This window comes from Vulpes lagopus, chromosome 11 (genome assembly GCF_018345385.1).
Source record: "Vulpes lagopus strain Blue_001 chromosome 11, ASM1834538v1, whole genome shotgun sequence".
Taxonomy (NCBI): domain Eukaryota; kingdom Metazoa; phylum Chordata; class Mammalia; order Carnivora; family Canidae; genus Vulpes; species Vulpes lagopus.
In genome coordinates, this window is record NC_054834.1 from 47718354 (window position 1) to 47738417 (window position 20064).

General features: G+C 43.2%; 1 protein-coding gene across 1 annotated transcript in view; it reads left to right on the forward strand.

Moving 5' to 3' along the window:
- Positions 1–20064, forward strand: part of DSTYK (dual serine/threonine and tyrosine protein kinase) — a 51397-nt gene that overhangs the window by 16268 nt on the left and 15065 nt on the right. The window contains exons 2-3 of the mRNA XM_041721906.1: positions 3141–3529; positions 15530–16199. Coding sequence (XP_041577840.1) covers positions 3141–3529; positions 15530–16199 — 1059 coding nt within the window. The remainder of the gene's footprint in view (positions 1–3140; positions 3530–15529; positions 16200–20064) is intronic.

Sequence of the window (20064 nt, forward strand, 5' to 3'; positions counted from 1 at the left end):
AAAGATGATGTCATGCACCTCCCTGAGTTCACGGATGAGAAATCCAAGGCCAAGAAGACTCAAATGAATTGGCAAAGTCACAGAGCTAGTGAGCAGTGGAGCCTGGGATTCACAATCTGCCCTTCTTCCTCATGCTTTTTCTCTTGCATGCTTTGCTCCTCCCTCCTGGACCATTTGCCTGGGAGAGGCAGGGAGGGAAACGATCTAGTGTTGACTATTTCTGTTTGTGCCCTTATTCAAATCTGGTAGACCTATGCCAGAGATCTAAAAGTGGAAAAGCTAACGATTAGTGGTGGAAGCAAAGAGCTTGAATAGTGACGTACTGAAAAATGATGGCAATACCCATATTGCAGATTTTCTTCAGTCCACTATTTGCATGAAGAACCCCAGTGGAATGCATGGAAATGAAAATTAAAACTGGGCTCAGCACCAGCCCCCTCTCCCATGGCCCTGGTCTATGGTGGTTTAGTTGTAGTAGCTGTTTTTGTCACGACAGATGGAGGGGGAGGGTGATCATTTGGGTCAGATGATTATTAATGGGGTGTGTCTCCTCTGGTTTTGGCTGATGCAGCATGTTTTACTAGCTTTCCTATAGTTGACATTTTGTCCCAGAGGTTTTGTGATCTCACCCTCCGGTCCTGTAAAATGATGAGCTGGTGTTAGTTCTATGTTACCCACTCTTCACGTTCATTTTAGCTTCTTTTTAAAATTATATATCAACTTATGTTGTAGGAGTTATGAAGGTCGTCAGTGTGGGCTTATTATACCTGGGCGCCTCTCTGAGCATCTGAGCGGCACTGGAAAAAGAGGAAGGGATAAGAAAGGATGGCTGAAAGTGATTCTATCTGGTGAATCTACCTTGCTCACAGCTCACGCTGACACCATTGTAGTTAAATTCTTTGAGGTGAACTGAGAGGTCCTATTCTGTTGTCCACGTCCATTCTGTGTTGAGATGAAGGTTTTTGGGAATGACCATTGCCCCTGGACCTTTCTGAGTACTTAGTGGAACTACTTATAGCTTTCAATAGATAATTCTCCACAGTAAACGGGTTCTTACATAGAGCAAACAAGTGCATAACTTGAGTACTTACTAAGTGTCAGTCACTGTGTTAGGTGTTGAGGATACAGAGAAAAGTATGATGGTTCTTCCTGCTTTCGATCATTATAAATGGATAACTAGAATAGACTCTGGTAAGTGTTGTTTAGTTGTGAACAAGATATGAAGGGACTCAGGACTAGCCCATTGCTACTTGCTCAGTGGCCACACAAGCAATTGGCTACATCCCCTTGCTTTTATTTATTTATTTTAGAGATTTTATTTAAGTAAACTATGCACTGAATATAGGGTTTGAACTCACAACCCCAAGATCAAGGGTTGCATGCTCTGCTGACTGAGCCAGCCAGACACCCCTGTCTCCTTGGTTTTATTTTATTTTATTTTATTTTATTTTTTTTATTTAGAGAGAGAGAGAGGCAGAGACACAGGAGGGGGGAGAAGCAGGCTCCATGCCAGGAGCCTGATGCAGGACTTGATCCCGGGACTCCAAGATCGCGCCCCGGGCCAAAGGCAGGCACCAAACCGCTGAGCCACCCAGGGATCCCTGTCCCCTTGGTTTTAGATTGTGGGTCAAAGATTAGACCAGTGGTCCGGTGTGTTACTCTTGTGGTTGGTAAATGCCTTGAATACAATTAGGCTCTCTGTTACCATTCCTTGCCTTTTCAAAGGAACTGGTCTCTTTCCCAGAAGAATCGATTTCCTTGTCTTGGTATCCTGATGTACATAAGCAGGCCAGGTAATGGACTTACAGACAGACATGAAAGGACAGGCTTAATGTAATGCATGGAGGGGTTTGGGTGAAAGCAAAACCTTCTTGAAACCTTTTGGTGGTGCCATTTGTGGAAAAGAAGGAGGTGTTTGAAGATTTGTAACAGGATAGATAGATACAAACTGAAGTAGAAGAGCCTCTTAATTAAATCAGACCTCCCTTTCACAAATAGGGTATGGATAGTTTAACAGCTCAGGGCAAAGTGATGAAAATGAATACTTTTCAGTTGGTGCTACACCAAGTTTCAGTAAGGTTCTATTTGGCCCAGAGATCAGGCTTCTTACAGCCTAAGAACCCTGTGTCTGTGTCTTCATGAATAAACACAGGGGTTGCCTGAATCACACACAGGAGTGGCCCCTGAACCAAATAAGTGCCTCTGAACCAAATGATTGCATTCAGAATCTGACACTTTCAGGTCAATGCATTCCTGGTTCCTTTTCCCAGACAGCAGTTTCTCCTACTTTAGGAGGCTTTGCCTTCTCTCTTGAACACCATTTAATGTGTTTGTGGAAGCTCGCCATTTAGATGAGCTTGGTTACCCTAAGTGGATGTTTCTGAGCTAGATCATGTTCTTCCTCGATTTACCTGGATTTTCCCCTAACAGGCAGTTCCTCCCTTTGTCTTAACTCAGTCAGACATGGCAGCTGGGATGCTGTCACCAGCTATTAGAGATATGAACTGGAAAAGATTCTGGAAATAATGCAAACTCAAGTAACATTGTATCTTGATGTATGTATATGTAAAGATTTGTTTTCACACACATACCTAGGAAAGATTAGCTCACACATTTAGTTATAAAAGATGTCATAAATGAGGAAAGTAAGCAGCTAAAACTGCAGATAGTAGAGACATATAAAGGAGCCTTCTATGTTCAAGTGTTAGGTCTTCTGTCACGAAGTTTTTCATTTTGACATCTTTAGATATGGTTTCTTCTTGGATTCATGTCCTAGTTAGTGGAGTCTTTAGTGGCCCTGTCTGTTTAAGGACCTCATGATTGTAATGGAGTCCTTGTGTATGTGGGCTGGTCATTCACTGGATGAAAAAGGAGCGGGGAGGGATCAGGTCACTGACACCTTTCTAGGTAGAGACAGTTGCTCTGGGGACAAGTCAGGAAGGGGACTTCTGTTTGATATTTGAGGAGTCTTTTCTGACCAAGATGTTTTCCTGATGTCTCCTCCAACCAAGAGCTCTCTAGAAATTTCTAACCTGGGGCCCTGCCATCCTGACTGGGTCTCTGGGAGAGTCTCCGTCTACCCCTCCTCACTGTCTCTCTGTACTCCTTTTTCCTTCTCCATCCTCCCCTTCCCCAACCAGGCCAGCTGAGCTGCATTGCCTTCCCACCTAAGGAAGAGAAGTACCTCCAGCAGATTGTGGACTGCCTTCCCTGCATCTTGATCCTCGGCCAGGATTGTAATGTCAAGTGCCAGCTGTTGAACCTGCTGTTGGGGGTGCAGGTGCTTCCCACCACCAGGCTGGGCAGTGAGGAGAACTGTAAGCTTCGACGCCTCCGCTTCACCTATGGGACTCAGACTCGGGTCAGCCTGGCACTCCCTGGCCAGTATGAACTAGTTCACACGTTAGTTGCTCACCAGGGCAACTGGGACACCATCCCTGAGGAGGATTTGGAGGTCCAAGAGGACAGTGAGGACGCTGCCCATGTTTTAGCTGAACTGGAGGTGACGATGCACCACGCTCTCTTACAGGTACCAGTCTCGGAATTATACAACAATTGCTCACATATGTACCAGCTTTTCCTGATTTGAGCTTTTTCACAGAGTGATTTGGCAATATATAGTCTGGGCTCTGAGCATTAGCTGATGGAGCACATAATCTAGGAAGTTGAAAAACAGACAAGGCCTGAACGCAGCAGGACCCTAAGCTATTCACTTATCTCCTTGCCCCCTTATCTCCCTTTCTACAATAGAAGGAATGTGCTGCTTGCATCTCGACAGGCTTTTACAGAGTAATTATGATCAGGGCCAGAAATCCTTTTTCATTTCTCAGCAGGAAGGCATTGCTAGAATTGTCTACAGCCATCCCTGTCTGAAAGGAATGGTAAGATGGTGGATTATTCATGCTCCTAATCAAGTTGAGACCAAATAAAGAATTCTGTGAGTTTTTCCTTAGATCTAGCCATTATTTACTAAGTGGGACAGATCATATCTCCGACTTCCTAAGGAATTGGAGAACCTGGGGACAGATCTGGCTCAGTGTAAGGAGATAGGGAGATCCTATCATCTTAAAGGATATCTTCTTGACTTCTCTCTTGAAGTAAACTCCTCTAAGAGAGAGCACAGCTCTTGTGGTGTCTTCTAAGAGATCATATCGACTATTATCTGGTATTCATATCTCTACTTACGAAGGATTCAACTCTTGTGCTAGGCTTCCTCTCCTCTACAGCTGGGGTCGGGCTATGTGATTAGACTGAGTGGGAATCAGCAAAGCATGTGACTATAACAGGGTCAGGAGTGGGTAAGATGAAAAGAATGCAGACCTGCTCAGAACAGAGTCTCATCACCTTGATTAGCCGTGCCAGGAAGGAAGGGCTAGGTTAACAGGACTAGGAAATTTTGTTTCTTCTTTCTTACAATCTCTGCACCTACCCCTGTTCTAAAAAGCCTGATCTCCCAGTCAATGAATGAGTCCTTTGGTTGTGGCCACGGCCTCTGACACTCTAGAGCTAGAAACTGTCATCTCCTTTCCTTCCAGAGACCAGATTTCCTTTATCTTGATAAATGCTAGAGGGGCTATGTACACAAGCCAGCATTTTCTTGGAGCAGAGTTTCAGTGGTACTTTCCTCCATTTTCAGAGTGAGAGCTCGTACTCCTTAAGTCCAGGATGCTGAGAGGGTTCTTGCATAACGCCGACAAATAGCTCTGACAGTAATCCTTGTTTTTTGACTGAGGCTGCTCGCTTGGCTATGAACTTCTTTGTAGTTCATAAGTATTTAAGCCATACACAATCTCTCTGACATACTGGTCCAATCTGGTTCCTTCAGGTTCCAATGGCTTTCCAGACTTTTCTAGAGTTTCTTTCACTGGGGTCACCTGGCTGGCTCAGTTGGTAGAGCATGATCTTGATCTTGGAGTTGTAAGTTTGAGCCCCACATTGGGTGTAGAGGTTACTCTAAAAAATTTATATATATATGTGTGTGTGTGTGTGTATTTATATATATATATATATACATATATATATGTATGTATATGTACGTATGATTTCATTCAGTGTAAGAAATAATATTTTCTAACAGGATCTAGTACATATATACAATATACAATACACATTAAAATAACATTTCAGGGGGATCCCTGGGTGGCGCAGCGGTTTGGCGCCTGCCTTTGGCCCAGGGCGCGATCCTGGAGACCCGGGATCGAATCCCACATCGGGCTCCCGGTGCATGGAGCCTGCTTCTCCCTCTGCCTGTGTCTCTGCCTCTCTCTCTCTCTCTCTCTCTCTCTCTCTGTGACTATCATAAATAAATAAAAATTAAAAAAAAAAAATAACATTTCAGGGATCCCTGGGTGGCGCAGCGGTTTGGCGCCTGTCTTTGGCCCAGGGTGCGATCCTGGAGACCTGGGATCGAATCCCACGTCGGGCTCCTGGTGCATGGAGCCTGCTTCTCCCTCTGCCTATGTCTCTGCCTCTCTCTGTGTGTGTGACTATCATAAATAAATAAAAATTAAAAAAAAAATAACATTTCATGAAACAATACTTTTACTTTTTATAAAACACACTATTGTCTATTTTATTTTATTTCATTTTTAAAAAATGATCGTAGCTGCTACATTCTGTGTTACTGCTTAAAAAACACTGTTAGTAGCTTTCCTGACTGCTTGCTATAGGTTGGGTGGTGGTTCTTCCTTTTCTTGCCTTTTAAAAAACAATCTTGGAATGTGAACAAAGCCATGTGCAGGAGAAGCACATCACTTGATTGATTTCTCTGGGTCCCTTCATTTTATTGGTTTTAATTTTTAATGCTCATTTACTTTTGTTCCATGAATTGAGGCAATTGGAGCAAGTGCAAGGCAGGAGAAGGAGAGCTGTTCCCCAGGCGCACATCTGAGCACACAGCTCACCGGGGAGAGCTCCCCCGGCCTGCTCCTGAAGTGTGTGAAGCACTGCACTGAGCTCCTGGTTGAGGAGGCTACTTGGTTGGGAAGTCAGTATACCAGATCAGCTTTCTCTCTGTACAGCTGAAATACATATTTTCTTTCTTGAGGAATATTCTTCTCTTGTCTTGAGGAATTCTCTAGCCTCTTATGTTCTGTTTCATGTGGTTTTTGAGACTTCCTTAGCCAATATTTCCCGCATCTGCTTTATTCTCCAGTGGTTTTGATGTAGAAATAGCAACGGGCCCCAACGGTTCTAAGTTTGGAACCCCTTGATGCCAGGCCTCAGGGAAGCCTGAGTAGCCTTTGTGGAGCTCAGGCCCTGCTCTCCCACTACAGTCAGGCTCCTGTCTTCATTACACTCATGGGCCTCAGTGCTGGGGGCTCACAGCCAGGGGCTCTTCCTAGCTAATTTTGAAGATTTTTGTGTCAGTGAAAAAGATCTTTTTGTTTAATTCCAGCTATATTTAGGACCAGTGAGATAGCTCTAAACAGACATTGCATTTGGTTTGCAAAGAGGGTGGTAAAGAAAGGAAAACTTAGCTCAAGGAAACCAAGACTGAATTAGGGGAAATGAGATGTTCATTTTCAACTGTCAGATTATCAAAGCAGAGTTTCCCACTACCCCCTTATACAATGGTCATTCTTCTCATACGGTGCTTTAAAGTCCTCATAAATTAGCCAGTTTCAGTGTGTTCCAGAATAGGCTAACCCATGTGGACCCACAGTGCTCGGTATTCCCAGCTTTTTAGCTCTGGGTCTCCTGAGATTTTCAGTTCATAATTCAACGGCAGAGGAACACCATCACACTGTTAGTTTCTGTAACCTCATTTCATGTGGAAACATAGTAATTTTCCAACTGGCAGCACATTTCACCATTGACCAGACTTACTAGGTCTGTCTCCACATATATATACTTCCCCTACCCCCTACCTGGCATGTTTACTACCACCCCTTCTTAGGAGTCCAGTGGAACACGAGTGTCTGCTTTAAGTTGCCTCAGTCTGATATGTGTGTGTGTGTATTTTTCCCATGAACACCCATAAGAAAAGGGAGTATCAAGGAGCTAAGATGATGAAACGTTTGCAGTATGAGGGGGCACTCCTGTAGCCTGCCTGTGGTGTTTCACTTGTGTTAACTTACAGAGCTGTCAGTTGTTCTGCTGGCCTGTTTATCTCCACCCTTTGGACAGATGTACATGTCACCTGGCAGCCAGACTGCCACATGCTGACATGACTCTTTGCTCAGAATGATGTCTGATGGGGTATCTTTGAGAAAACTGAGGTAGACTGTCATGTTTGCAAGTCAGTCTGATGACTTGCAAGTAAATTTTATTTTTAACTCTAACTAGTTGGAATAGTAAAGTTTTCTCTTTATAACCCTCAGTACTGGGCAGCCAAGGTGGCTCAGCGGTTTAGCGCCACCTTTAGCCAGGGGCATGATCCTGGAGACCCGGGATCGAGTACCGTGTCAGGCTCCCTGCATGGAGCCTGCTTCTCTCTCTGTGTGTCTCTCATGAATAAATAAAATCTTAAAAAAAAAATTACATTATAACCCTAGTACCCTCAGTCAGTCAATAACTGGCAATGGAAATAATCTATTTTTAATATCATACAGACATTGGTACTTCTAAGTTCTCAGCCATTAATACTTTCACAACCCAAAATTGTTGTAAAGGATTTTACTTAAAAATGACAAAGGTTTATGCAAGACTTTAACCCCCAAATTTACTCAACATTGTTGCTAGAAAACTAGCCTCTCTCAATTTTTATCTATTCATTGGCATTTATGATGGTGCCTATAAAACTAAATCTGTTGTGTGTTGTTCACCTTAGTTAGATACCATATCTTATCTTGAATGTCTCTAGATTGAAAGATAACAGTTGATTGGTAAAAAGGCGGAAAGAAGGCTGTGTGAAGGTCCTTGAGGCAAGAAGATAACCTTTAAGAGGAGATAGTATATGGAATTGGGTAAAAAAATGGCCCTTCCAAGGGAAAAGACCCAGAGTTGGGGTAATATGTATATGATGGAGAATGGCACTCTTGAAATACAATTACAGTAAAGAAACTGTGATTATACGGGGCAAAGAGAAAGGGGAGCTAAAGTGTTATGTTAAAAAAGGGTATTGGAAGTTCAGGCAAATGCGAAATTATAAATTCCTTCTAGGCAGTGAGCCTGTACCCTTCATATTTAACATCTCTCTTGGCTCTCCCTGAACACATACTAACAGATGTAGTAGAATATAAGCATCCTGCGTATCTGCGTATGTTGCAGGTTAATTTCTCTATTAAGGAGGTTGATGGTTTAGAGGCAAGTTTTGTTGTTGTTGTTTTAAATCCGTCTGCTCACTAAAATAAAAGTAAAAAAGAACAGCTTGGGGCAGCCTGGGTTGCTCAGTGATTTAGCTGGTTTAGCACCGCCTTCAGCCCAGGGTGTGAACTTGGAGACCTGGGATCCAGTCCCATGTCAGCTCCCTGCAGGGGACCTGCTTCTCCCTCTGCTTATGTCTCTGCCTTTCGCTGTCTCTCATGAATAAAAAAATATATAATCTTAAAAAAAAAAAAAAAAAAAAAAAGGACAGCTTGAATCTGAGGCTGTGTTTTTTCAGTTTACCACCAGTGATTCATTTGTGGCCTCCCAAGGTTAGCTCTTGGGGAGAAAATCTGGCAGAGGTTATAGTCTTTTTTTTTTTTTTTTTTTTTTTAGAGGTTATAGTCTTAATCTTCCTCTCTTGTGTTGTTTCTGGGGTCCCATCTATCTCTTTCTTACACCCAGAGGCTTCCCTGTTTTCACCACCTCAAAGATCTGTGTGTGTTTCACCTTGAATCAAGGATGGTAGGGGTAGGGAATTCAGAGACTCAAGGCCTGAAAATACTGTCAACAGGCAGAAACTGTTGTTTGGGCTATTGTTCTCTTTTGGACTTCTTTCATGGTATCTCAATCAGTCCCTGCAGGATTGCCTCATGGCAGAGCCTTTCCTTTGTAGGATATATTTCTTCATCTAGAATACTAGGATTGTCAGGATCCCGAAAGTCATCTTGTCCTTCCTTTATTCAATCTTTCAGAACCTGCCAACATCAACCCAGACAATTCTTGACACACATGGACCTTCAGTAACTGTTAAAACATCTCTTTATAGTCTAGTGGACCTGGATGTACATCCTGGCTTGTCATTTAACTGACGGTGTGACTGGGCTGGTTCCCTCTTTTGCAAGGTGGGGGAGCAATCCATATCTTCTAGGACTGGTGTGAGGATGTAGCACAGTGTCTGTCACAGAATAAGCCAGCTTCCTCCTCCCCCCCCCCCCCCCCCCCCCCCGTTTTTAAAAAAGATTTTATTTATCTGAGACAGAGAGAGTACACAAGCAGGGGGAGCTGTAGGCAAAGGGAGAGGGAGAAACAGACTTCCTGCTGAGTCAGGAGCCTGATGCGGGATTCGATTCCAGGACCCTTGGATCATGACCCGAGCAGAAGGCAGACTCTTAAATGACTGAGCCACCCAGGTGCCACTCCCTCCACCCTTTGACTGTATTAATCAGCATCCTTGAGAAGAGAATTTATCCCTCTCTCAGTCACCCATCCCTTCCCTAACAGCCATGGGGGTTAGGATGGTTAGCCATCCCTTCCTTTTCGTCAGTCCTAAGTCCTTCTGGTTCCAACTTAGCTATCATTACTGTTCTGCTCTAGTTAGAGTCAAAGTTCTTCGTCATTCATTATGAAGTTCTTTGTAATGAAAGAAGAGAAAGATGTTATTAAAAGGTAAATAAGACAAAAGTCATATGGTTAAAAGGTAAAGTTTTCCCATCCTCCTTCTCTCTTCTCCATTTACCACTTTGTCTCTGCTTTGATGAATCTAGTAAGTGACAAGAATAAAGCTTCAGATTCCTGCTTTCATCTGTATCTCTGTGTACTGGATGTTCAAATACCCACAAGGTAGATCACATAGAGGCTATTCAATATGTAGTGAGCCAAGTATTTTCTACAGTGTAACAAGAACAGAGACATATTTTCCTTCATATGTAATTAGTACTTGAGAGTAATCCTTCTGGGAACCATGTAAAAATGAAGAAAAATCAACCTGTGTAAAAACAAACAGGAAAAACATCTCAACTGCCCCATGAGAATGGCACGGGAGGAGAATGGACAGTAAAGGTAGGTAGACTAGAGGACAGGGATTGAGGTCATGTGCGACGTGGTCAGTTGCTGAGCAAGGGCACGGCTATATTATGTAGTTGTGTACTTCTTTTCTGTGTGTTGTCAACCCAAAGCTTCAGAACTGTAGAGTAAGTAAAGACCTTTGTGACCTGCCTGATCTCCTGGCAGTCGTATGTTTAACCATCAGTTTATATACTTGTCCTTGGCCAGAACTGAATTTCAGGGACGTGCCATGAGCCATAAGAGCCAGTGTTTTAGGAAGTGGTCAGGCTTCTTCAGCGATCAAGCGATTTCTTCTTGGCAATGTCATTTTATATCAAAGACAAAACCTAAGAGGGCAGTTCTAGTGTTTGCAGAGTAACAATCTCCTTTCTGTTCATTCTCTTAATCTTTTCTGAGAAAATTGATGATTGACACACCAACCTCTGTAGGTTCCATAGATTTGTGCAGAATGCATTCTATGAGAGAAATCTCTTTAGGAGTTCACTGTGACTCCCACTGGGAATTCTGGGGATACTCTTATTCCCTGAGATTCTTTTTCCCTGAGTCAGTTAGGAGCAAAATGCTTATTCACCACTTTATTCTTGGAGGAGGAGGCAAACAGCAGTTGTAGCTAAGTGTGTGGGATATGGGTTGAAAGATAGGAAGTTTTACATATGAGTATTGAAAATGGTTTTGAGCAGGTAGTGAAGGTGTCATTTATTCATCCATTCATTCCACACGTATTTCTTGGATGCTTACACAGTGCCAAGCACCATTCTAGGTGCTACGATGGCCAATAGCCTTTTACAAAACCGTCCAAGGTCAGGCCTCCCTCTCAGGTGGCCATAATAGGGCCCAGAACAGGCCTGGCTCATCCTCTCTATATTAATTGTTACTTTTTCACTCCTTGTCTCCAGGAGACAGTGCTGGCTTCCCTTTTTGTTTATAACTGTCAGGGATGAGTCATCCTTCACCCCAAGTGTCACCGAATCACATAGCACATTCCAGTCTGGTTTGTACTGCTGCCAGGATGTCAGGCAGGAGGCTCTTTCTGCCTGGCTCCCAGTGCTCACGGTCATCAGCACGGTGAGACCAACTGCACACATTAATTCACTGGGGAATGGAGAAGAACAAGCATGGTATTGTTTTCTATCCATTTTTGTTTAGTACAAGATACATTTAGGAGTGGACAAGTTCTTTCTAGGTGCCAGTATATCGAACAGTACCTACCATTAGAAAGCCCTCAATCCATTTTTGTTAATTTATTTATTTTAAAGATTTTAATTTACTTATTTGACAGAGGGAGCAAGGGAGCGCAAATGGGGAGCAGTAGAGGAAGAGGGAGAAGCAGACTCCCCACTGAGCAGGGAGCCTAGTGCGAGGCTGGCGCCCAGTGCAAGGCTTGATCCCAGGACCCCAGGATCATAATCTGATCCAAAAGCAGACACTTAACTGGCTGAGCCACCAGGCGCTTCCTGTTCCTTTCTTAAGTGAATTTGTACCTGTGAGCAAATAAAGCAGCAGTCTCCTAGGAAGGATATTGGTTCTGCAAGTGGACCCCACAGCTTTTGGTGTTTGTGCACACAAAATGGTTCTTTGAAGAAAACCTAGAAATTTATTTTAGAATTTTAAGAAAATTGAGGTGCCTGGGTGGTTCAGTTGATTGTCTGTCTTCAGCTCAGGTCGTGATCCCGAGATCCTGGGATTGAGCCTCACTTCAGGCTCTGTGATCAGTGAGGAGCCTGCTTCTCCTTCTGCCCCCTGACTCCTGCTTTTTTTCTCTCACTCTCTGTTTCAAATAAATAAATAAAACATTAAAAAAAGAATTTTAAGGAAATCTGTTATAAACAAGCAAACAAAATTATTCCTGACAATTTTCTATTTAGAAAATACCTCTTATTTTGGTTTGCTTATTTAGGCTTTCTTCTCTTGATATTCCTGTAATAAATTAGATTGATTTATATATGTATTTTTTAAGTTTTTCTTTATTTATTCATGAGAGACACACAGAGGCAGAGACATAGGCAAAGGGAGAAGCAGGCTCCTCACTGGGAGGCCGATGGGGACTCAATCCCTGGACCCCTGGGATCATGCCCTGAGCCAAAGGCAGACGTTCAACCACTGAGCCACCCAGGCGTCCCGGTTTATATCTTTAAAAATGGTTTGCAACTTTACTTATTTATTTTTGTTTTTAAAGATTTTATTTGAGAGAGAGAGAGAGCTTGCGCGCATGAGTTGTAAGGAGGAGGCAGAGGGAAAGAAAGAAGCAGACGGAGCCCCAGTGCGGGGCTTGATCCCAGGACCCTGAGATTATGAACTAAACTGAAGGCAGAGGCTTAATCAACTGAGCCATCCAAGTGCCCTGGTTTGCAACTTTAAAATAAATATTTTAAAAAACATTTTCACCTATAGTTCTCTACCTTACTGTAATGTTTCATTTTTTAGGATTCTCCCCTAGTCTTTATCAAATTATTATATGTATTATAACATTGGAATTTAGGCAATTGCGTGTTCTACTCTAAGCCTTAAAAGTTCTTACCCACTTTTTGAATATGCCTCATGAAGTGATTCATACTCTAGCAGTGTGACTCAGGGTAGTGAAAGGAGGTTTGTTTTGAACAGTGGGATGAGTGTCAGACTTGTCTACCAACCAGAAAACATTTCATGCAATTCAAGGCTTAGATGAAACAGCAGATTTCTTCTTGGCCTAGTCTTGGATGGAAAGTAGCTGGATCTTTAGCTCAAATTAGAGATGATCAGATCCTAAAAGCACTTTTAGCTTTGGGAAGTTCAGAGTGGCCAGCCAAATAACAAGTGATCTACCTTAGAATTAAACTTACTGGTTCTTTATTGGGGAAAAAGAGATCTTTCTAAAGCTTTTTTGGGGATGGGAGACTCTCTCTCTCTCTCTCTCTCTCTCTCTCACACACACACACACACACACACACACACACACACACACGGTACATGAAACAATAGGCTGGCATTTCCCAGCCTTTCTTACTTATCTAGGGAAGGAGATCAAAAAGGAAAAGGTCCTAGGTTTTTATTTAAATTTTTTTGAGGGGGGATCCCTAGGTGGCTCAGCGGTTTAGCGCCTGCCTTTGGCCCGGGGCGCGATCCTGGAGTCCTGGGATCGAGTCCCGCATCGGGCTCCCGGCATGGAGCCTGCTTCTCCCTCCTCCTGTGTCTCTGCCTCTCTCTCTCTCTCTCTCTCTCTCTCTATGTCTATCATAAATAAAAAAAAAAATAAATCTTTAAAAAAAATAAAATAAATTTTTTTTCATAAAAAATACTAAAAGAATGAAAACAATATGAGTCTGAAAGAAAAGAAATAATTGCATATGTTTTACATTTTAAATAAGTACATTTTCAACATCTGATAAATGTTAAGGACACAATTTTGACAGTTTGTGTTAAATTCTTTTATAGCTCTGTAAAATGTGCTTGAATTCTGTGGAGGATTGATTTTGAGTTTGTAGATCCCTAAAGACATCCCACTTGGTGTGCATACAATGGTGATACAGGCATGAGTTTCCAAATTGACCTTTAGGTCTGGAATGCCAGGCAGAGTAGACTATTTCAAAGATATAGATAAACAACCTATGCAGTGGATAGAACCATATGCTCTTTAAGTGCCTCAAGATCCTCAGGAAAGAAGTAGAACACAAAGTAAAAACTATTGGCTATAAAATGACCTGTAGAGGTTTGTTTCTAAACCAAAAATCATACTTGAAACTCACTTTAGGATCTTGGCTATAACAGTTATGATTGGGTTTGGTCATATGTAACAGACAATCAGAAAAGTGGGCTTGCTTAAACAAGATAGAAGTTAATTCCACCCCCCACCCCCCCACACATGAAAGAAGTCTGAAGCTAGGATAGTGAAGTAGCTCTGGGGGTCCACTGATCAAGCCCTGCAGTCAGGCTCCTTGCTCAGCCAGGAGCCTTCTTTCTTTTCCCTCTCCCTCTGGCTCTACCCACTACCCCCAGCTTGTGCATGCTCTGTCTGTCAAATAAATAAATACAATCTTAAAAAAAAAAAGAAAGAAAGAAAAGAGAAAAGGCTTTCCTGAAAGCCCACCTTATTTTCAGCCTTGTCTGTAAAGGCCATTGCCTTCCTGATAATGCAGAGGCTAAGTATTGGATGGGCAAACCTTAGTCTCTGTCATACCAAGTGATCATGAAAATAAAGGTACTATATTACCAAGACTTAGGTGGCTAAGACTTTGGGATACCTTCAAACCTTTAGAATAGGACGGTAATAATGTTTGGCAAACCTGGCTTAGTTTGTTGCTTGATTGATTCAACAATATTGAGGACTGTGTGTTAAGCACTGGAGTTTACCACAGTTAATAAGGTAGACATGGTCCCTGCCCTCAAAAGCATTGACAGGGTATTGGGGAAAAAATGACTATTTATTTATTTGTTTGTTCATTTATTAAAGATTTTATTTATTTGACAGAGAATGAGAGAATGACTATTTATTTATTTGTTTGTTCATTTATTAAAGATTTTATTTATTTGACAGAGAATGAGAGGGAAAGAGAGACAGCACAAGCAGGCAGAGGGAGAGGGAGAAGCAGGCTCCCCGCCAAGCAGGGAACCCAACCTGGGACTCCGTCCCAGGACCCCGGGATCATGACCTGAGCCAAAGGCAGACACTTAACCAGTGTCTGGTTAACTGAGCTGCCTAGGCGCCCTGAAAAATGGGTTTTAAATAATTTTATAAATGTGTTGAACATTTTTTTAAAAGTTTTTGTTTATTCATGAGAGAGAGAGAGAGAGAGAGAGACAGGCTCCATGCAGGGAGCCCGACGTGGGATTCAGTCCAGGGACTCCAGGATCATGCCCTGAGCTGAAGGCGGATGCTCAACCGCTGAGCCACCCAGGCATCCCTAAATGTGTTGAACATTAAGGAAAGGAGAAATAGAAAGTGCTTGAGATTGTGTACTAGGAAAGACTAAGGGTGTGACAAGTGTACACAGGGAGATTGGAAGATTGCTTGGGAATTAGCCACCTTAGAAATGTGGCTGGGAGTATGAGCAAAGATGAGAATGGGAGGAATGTTCCAGGCAGCCTCAATCCCGATCTGATCATTCCCACATCCATTCTTTCTCATTCCATTGTTTGTCTTACCCCTTCATCTGAGGGCATCAGTGCGTTCCCAAACACAAAGGAAGCCTGGGACTCAAGTCTTTTTATCTGAAATGACTAAAGAGACTGCCATCCTTTCTACGGACTTTTTTCTCACTCTCTCTAGATGAGTGTCTGCCTCTTAGGCTGCAGCAGGGAGTGTTGGGAACCCAGGAAGGAGGCAACAAGTGATTGGGGCAAACTGAAGCCCCACTGCCTAGTCACAGATCTGGATTTTGGTCTCAGTGTGGGACTTTGGGGAGGCCCTGGATTGGTTCTGACCTGGAAGTGCTGATATGAACCTCCCTTCCCCTTCCAGGATGTGGACATTGTGGTAGCACCGTGCCAAGGCCTCCGGCCTGCAGTGGATGTTCTGGGTGACTTGGTGAATGATTTCTTGCCTGTGATAACCTATGCACTCCACAAAGACGAACTGTCTGAGAGAGATGAGCAAGAACTTCAGGAAATCCGAAAGTATTTCTCCTTTCCCATATTCTTTTTCAAAGTGCCGAAGCTGGGCTCGGAGATCATTGCCTCATCTACCAGAAGAACAGAGAATGAAAGATCACCCCTCCATCACCAGCTGATGGACCTGGGCTATCTGAGCAGCAGTCACTGCAACTGTGGGGTCCCTGGCCAAGACACTAAAGCTCAGAGCATGTTGGTGGAGCAGGGTGAGAAACTGAGACACTTGAGCACATTTTCTCACCAGGTGCTACAGACTCATCTGGTGGACGCAGCCAAGGCCCTGAACCGGGTGCACTGCCACTGCCTCGACATCTTTATTAACCAGGCCTTTGACATGCAGCGGGACCTGCAGATCACTCCCAAACGTCTGGAGTATACTCGAAAAAAGGAAAATGAATTGTATGAATCATTGATGAATATTGCCAACCGAAAGCAGGAGGAAATGAAGGACATGATTGTTGAGACGCTTAACACCATGAAGGAGGAACTTCTGGATGATGCTGCCAACATGGAATTTAAAGGTAGGTCCCAGAGAGCTTGGTGTGGGCTGCTTGGACCACAGGATTCTTTAACCCTTTTCTAGCTGGAAATCGAGTCTCATTAATTCTGAAGGAAACTCAGGAGAATCTCATAAGCCTAACTTCATTAGTAGGAGCCCACCTTAAATCACTTAGCCAGAGGCCTTCCTGGAAGATTCCACTGTTGTTCCTTCCTGGGGTTGGTAGTCCAACTTCTGGTAAGTTCATCCTAATAGCGGTCTTTAATCTCTAGTTTGTATCTGTATCCCCTTGAACTTCATGGAGCTGGAAAATGTTACTAAGTCATGCTTTAACCTTGGCTTTAACCTTTGGCATGGCCCATGCTTCCTTATTGGTTCTTTTTGTGTGTGTGTGATGGTTCTTTTTTTCAGGCTGCTCCTGAAACCCAGCTTAGGAGTATTTCCCAAAGTCATCTTTTCAGTCCCATTCTTCATGAATGGCTGTTTTTTTGTTTTTGTTTTTAAGATCTTATTCATTTGAGTAGAGAGAGAGCACAAGCAGGCAGAGTGGTAGGCAGAGGGAGAGGGAGAAGCAGGCTCCCCACAGAGTAGGGAGCCCGACACAAGGTTCGATCCCAGGACCATGGGATCATGACCTGAGATGAAGGCAGGTCCCAACTGACTGAGCCATCCAGGCACCCCTTATGAATGGCTATTAACAAAACTGGGCCAAAATGATTAGTCGGGTCTTTTAGGGCTGAAGTTTAGATGTGGCTGACTTTGTATACTGATTGCTCTATAAACCTCCCTGCAGGAACATTAGCCCTACCACCTATTAATTAAAGTGATGTGGTTTGCAAGTTACCCTTGAGGTTCTCACTCATGGCTGTACATCCAAATCTCCTGGGAGGCTTTGAAAATTGAGATGTTTGCGATCACCCCCCGAAGCACTCCAGACCGATTAGTCACAATTTCTCACATGGGATCTAGCATCAGTTTTTTCTTCAGTCCCCTATGTGGATTCTGCATATTGCCGTCTTCTTGATGAGAGAACTGAGGCTTAGGCAGGTTAAGTAATTTGCTCAAGGTCACAGCTACTGAAAAGTAAAGGAGAGTTTGAAACTAACGGTCTGATCCTGAGCCCAGACTCTGAATTTCCGTGCTTTATTGCCTCTGACTGTGTTCCCAGGCACTGCCACTACCATCCTCCTGGTAACCAGTTTCAGCACTTCAGTGTGGTCTCCGACTCTTAGCTGTCCCTTGTGCCCGCATCCCGTCAGCAGCCGATATGCATTGTCTTTCATATTTCATATCTGCCTTTGCTATTCTGGTCCCCTCTCCTCTTTGGTCAGCCTGAACTGCTATTATGTATTGCTCTCCCAGACATCTTTCTCTCCTTTCTCCACCTCCTCTGCATTGGCTCCCTGTTCCTAAGACTAAGTTGGGACTTCTTAGCCTAGTGTTACAGATCTTCCACAGCCTAGCCCTGCGCAGCTTTCCCAGTCCTGTTTCCCCCTGGGCACCTTCCGCAAATTCCGATTTCAGTAGCTCTGGACTGCTTGCTGTCCTCCAGCTGCTTGCTCCTGTCCTGCTCTAAACCCAAAAGGTCTTTTATTTGTGAATTTCTAAATTCTCCTACCCTTCAAGGCCTCTTCTAAATAGCATTTTTCCTGAAGGTGTCTTTAGTTTTCTTAGCTAATAGTGATCGCATCCATCTGAACTCCCACCACATTTCACGCATACCTGAAATTTCTGGTGTATTTCATTTTCTTTTATTACAATTATTTATGTTCTTCTGACTGGCATCTAAAATCCTGGAGATCGGGATCCCTGGGTGGCTCAGCGGTTTAGCGCCTGCCTTTGGCCCAGTGCGCCATCCTGGAGTCCCGGGATCGAGTTCCGCGTCGGGCTCCCAACATGGAGCCTGCTTCTCCCTCTGCCTGTGTCTCTGTCCCTCTCTCTCTCTTTCTCTATCATAAATAAATAAATAAATAAATAAATAAATAAATAAATAAAATCTTAATAAAATAAAATCCTGGAGATGTAGGAGAACAGGATCTGGTTTATCATCTTCTCAGAACAGGTAACAGAGAGTTTCTGTACACCACCTCTTTGGAGTGTGAATGAGCGTGTGAATGATGGTGTATGGCAGCGTCACAGAGGAAGCAGAGTCCACTTGAGCAGGCACAGGATGCCTTATTTCTTAGAGGTCTTTCTAAAGATGAGCAGAGAGAACTCTTTGGTGAATTCCCACTGTGGGGAAGACTTGCAGTGATCTAAGAAGCCTTCTGACCAACTTAAGATGCTGGAGCACCAGCGCCGGCATCACAGTGCATGTGATAAAGGGTGGGCCAGCAGGTAGGTTGGACAGACTGTGAAATATTTGGTAGTTTATTATGTACCAGGTGTACCATGTCTGGGGCCTGGGATGCAGTAGTTAGTTTCACAGATGTGGTGGGGGGGAGCTGAGAACAAATAGATCAAACGTCTGGCCCGGTTAACTACATGGTGGATTTGCGAAGTCACTTTCCTACTTAGCTGTGTATTAGGACTTCCATGTCTGCTTCTTCACCTTGTTCTAAGTTCTCTCTGGGGATCCTTGAGGCAATGATAAGTAGATTTAGAAGAGAGCTACCACATAGCCTAAGAAGCCAGATTTCTGGTACTGGTTTTTGTTTTACTATTTTTTAAAAGATTGTATTTATTTATTTGAGGGGGAGAAAGAGAGAGAGAGCATGAGTCAGGTGAGGAGCAGAGGGAGAAGCAGACTCCCCGTTAAACAGGGCGCCCAATATGGGTCTTCATCCCAGGACTCCAGGATCATGACCTGAGCCAAAGGCAGATGCTTAGCCTACTGAGCCACACAGGTGTCCCTGGTTTTTGTTTTAAAATAAAGGTAATGCTGGGGGCTCCTGCGTGTCTCAATTGGTTAAGTGTCTGACTTCAGTTCAGGTTGTGATCTCAGGGTTCTGGGATAGAGCCCCATGGCAGGTTCCCCGCTTGGCAGTGAGTCTGGTTATCCCTCTCCCTCTGCCCCTCCCCCTGCTCCTGTGCTTGCATGCATGTGTGTGCACATTCCCTCTCTCTCTCTCAAATAAATAAATACAAATCTTAAAGGTAATGTGTGCATGCCAGCTATATTACATATATACTCTAGAAAATGCATTTTTTAAAAGATAATATCTACATACATAGTACTTCACTTAGAGGTATAAAGATACTGTCCTCCAGCCACTTAGTTTTCCTTCATATGCTTATCTGCCCTTTGCTTTTTCACTGAACTCATAGGTTAGAGATCTTCCCAAAAATGTACATATGGATTTATCTTCTAATAGATGCACCTGGTTTTATTTAACTATACCCCTATTGATGTACATTTAGGCTCTTTCTTTCTTTTTTCTTTTTTGCTATTACAAACTCTACTGCATTATCATTTACATACATATCTTTGGGACTTGTGCAGGTATATTTCTAGAAAAACAATTCTTAGAAGCAGATTAGTTAGGTCAAAGAGTATGTAGATATTTTTGTTAGTTGTTTGATTAAACAAAATTTTTTTGATAGATATTATGAGATTTCCTACAAAGAGGCAGCACTAATTTAAATTCCCACAGTAGACATGAGAGTGCCTTTCTCGAAGTGGGGTTTTTGCAGGTAATTGATCTTCCCTTAGTTCTGTCCTTTGACTTTGCAGAACAGATTTCTAATTCTTGGAGGTAGCAGGGTGGTAACGACATTTCAGTTTTACTTTTTATTTAATAATTGATTGGCATTGAATCCCTGACTCTTGAATTTTTCCATAGTGTGAAATGTTACAAAGATCCAAGGCTCTGCAGTCCATGGCTTTGGGTTCAAATGCTAGTTGTATTACTTCCTAACTATACCATCTCCTTTCCAGTGCCCCCTCT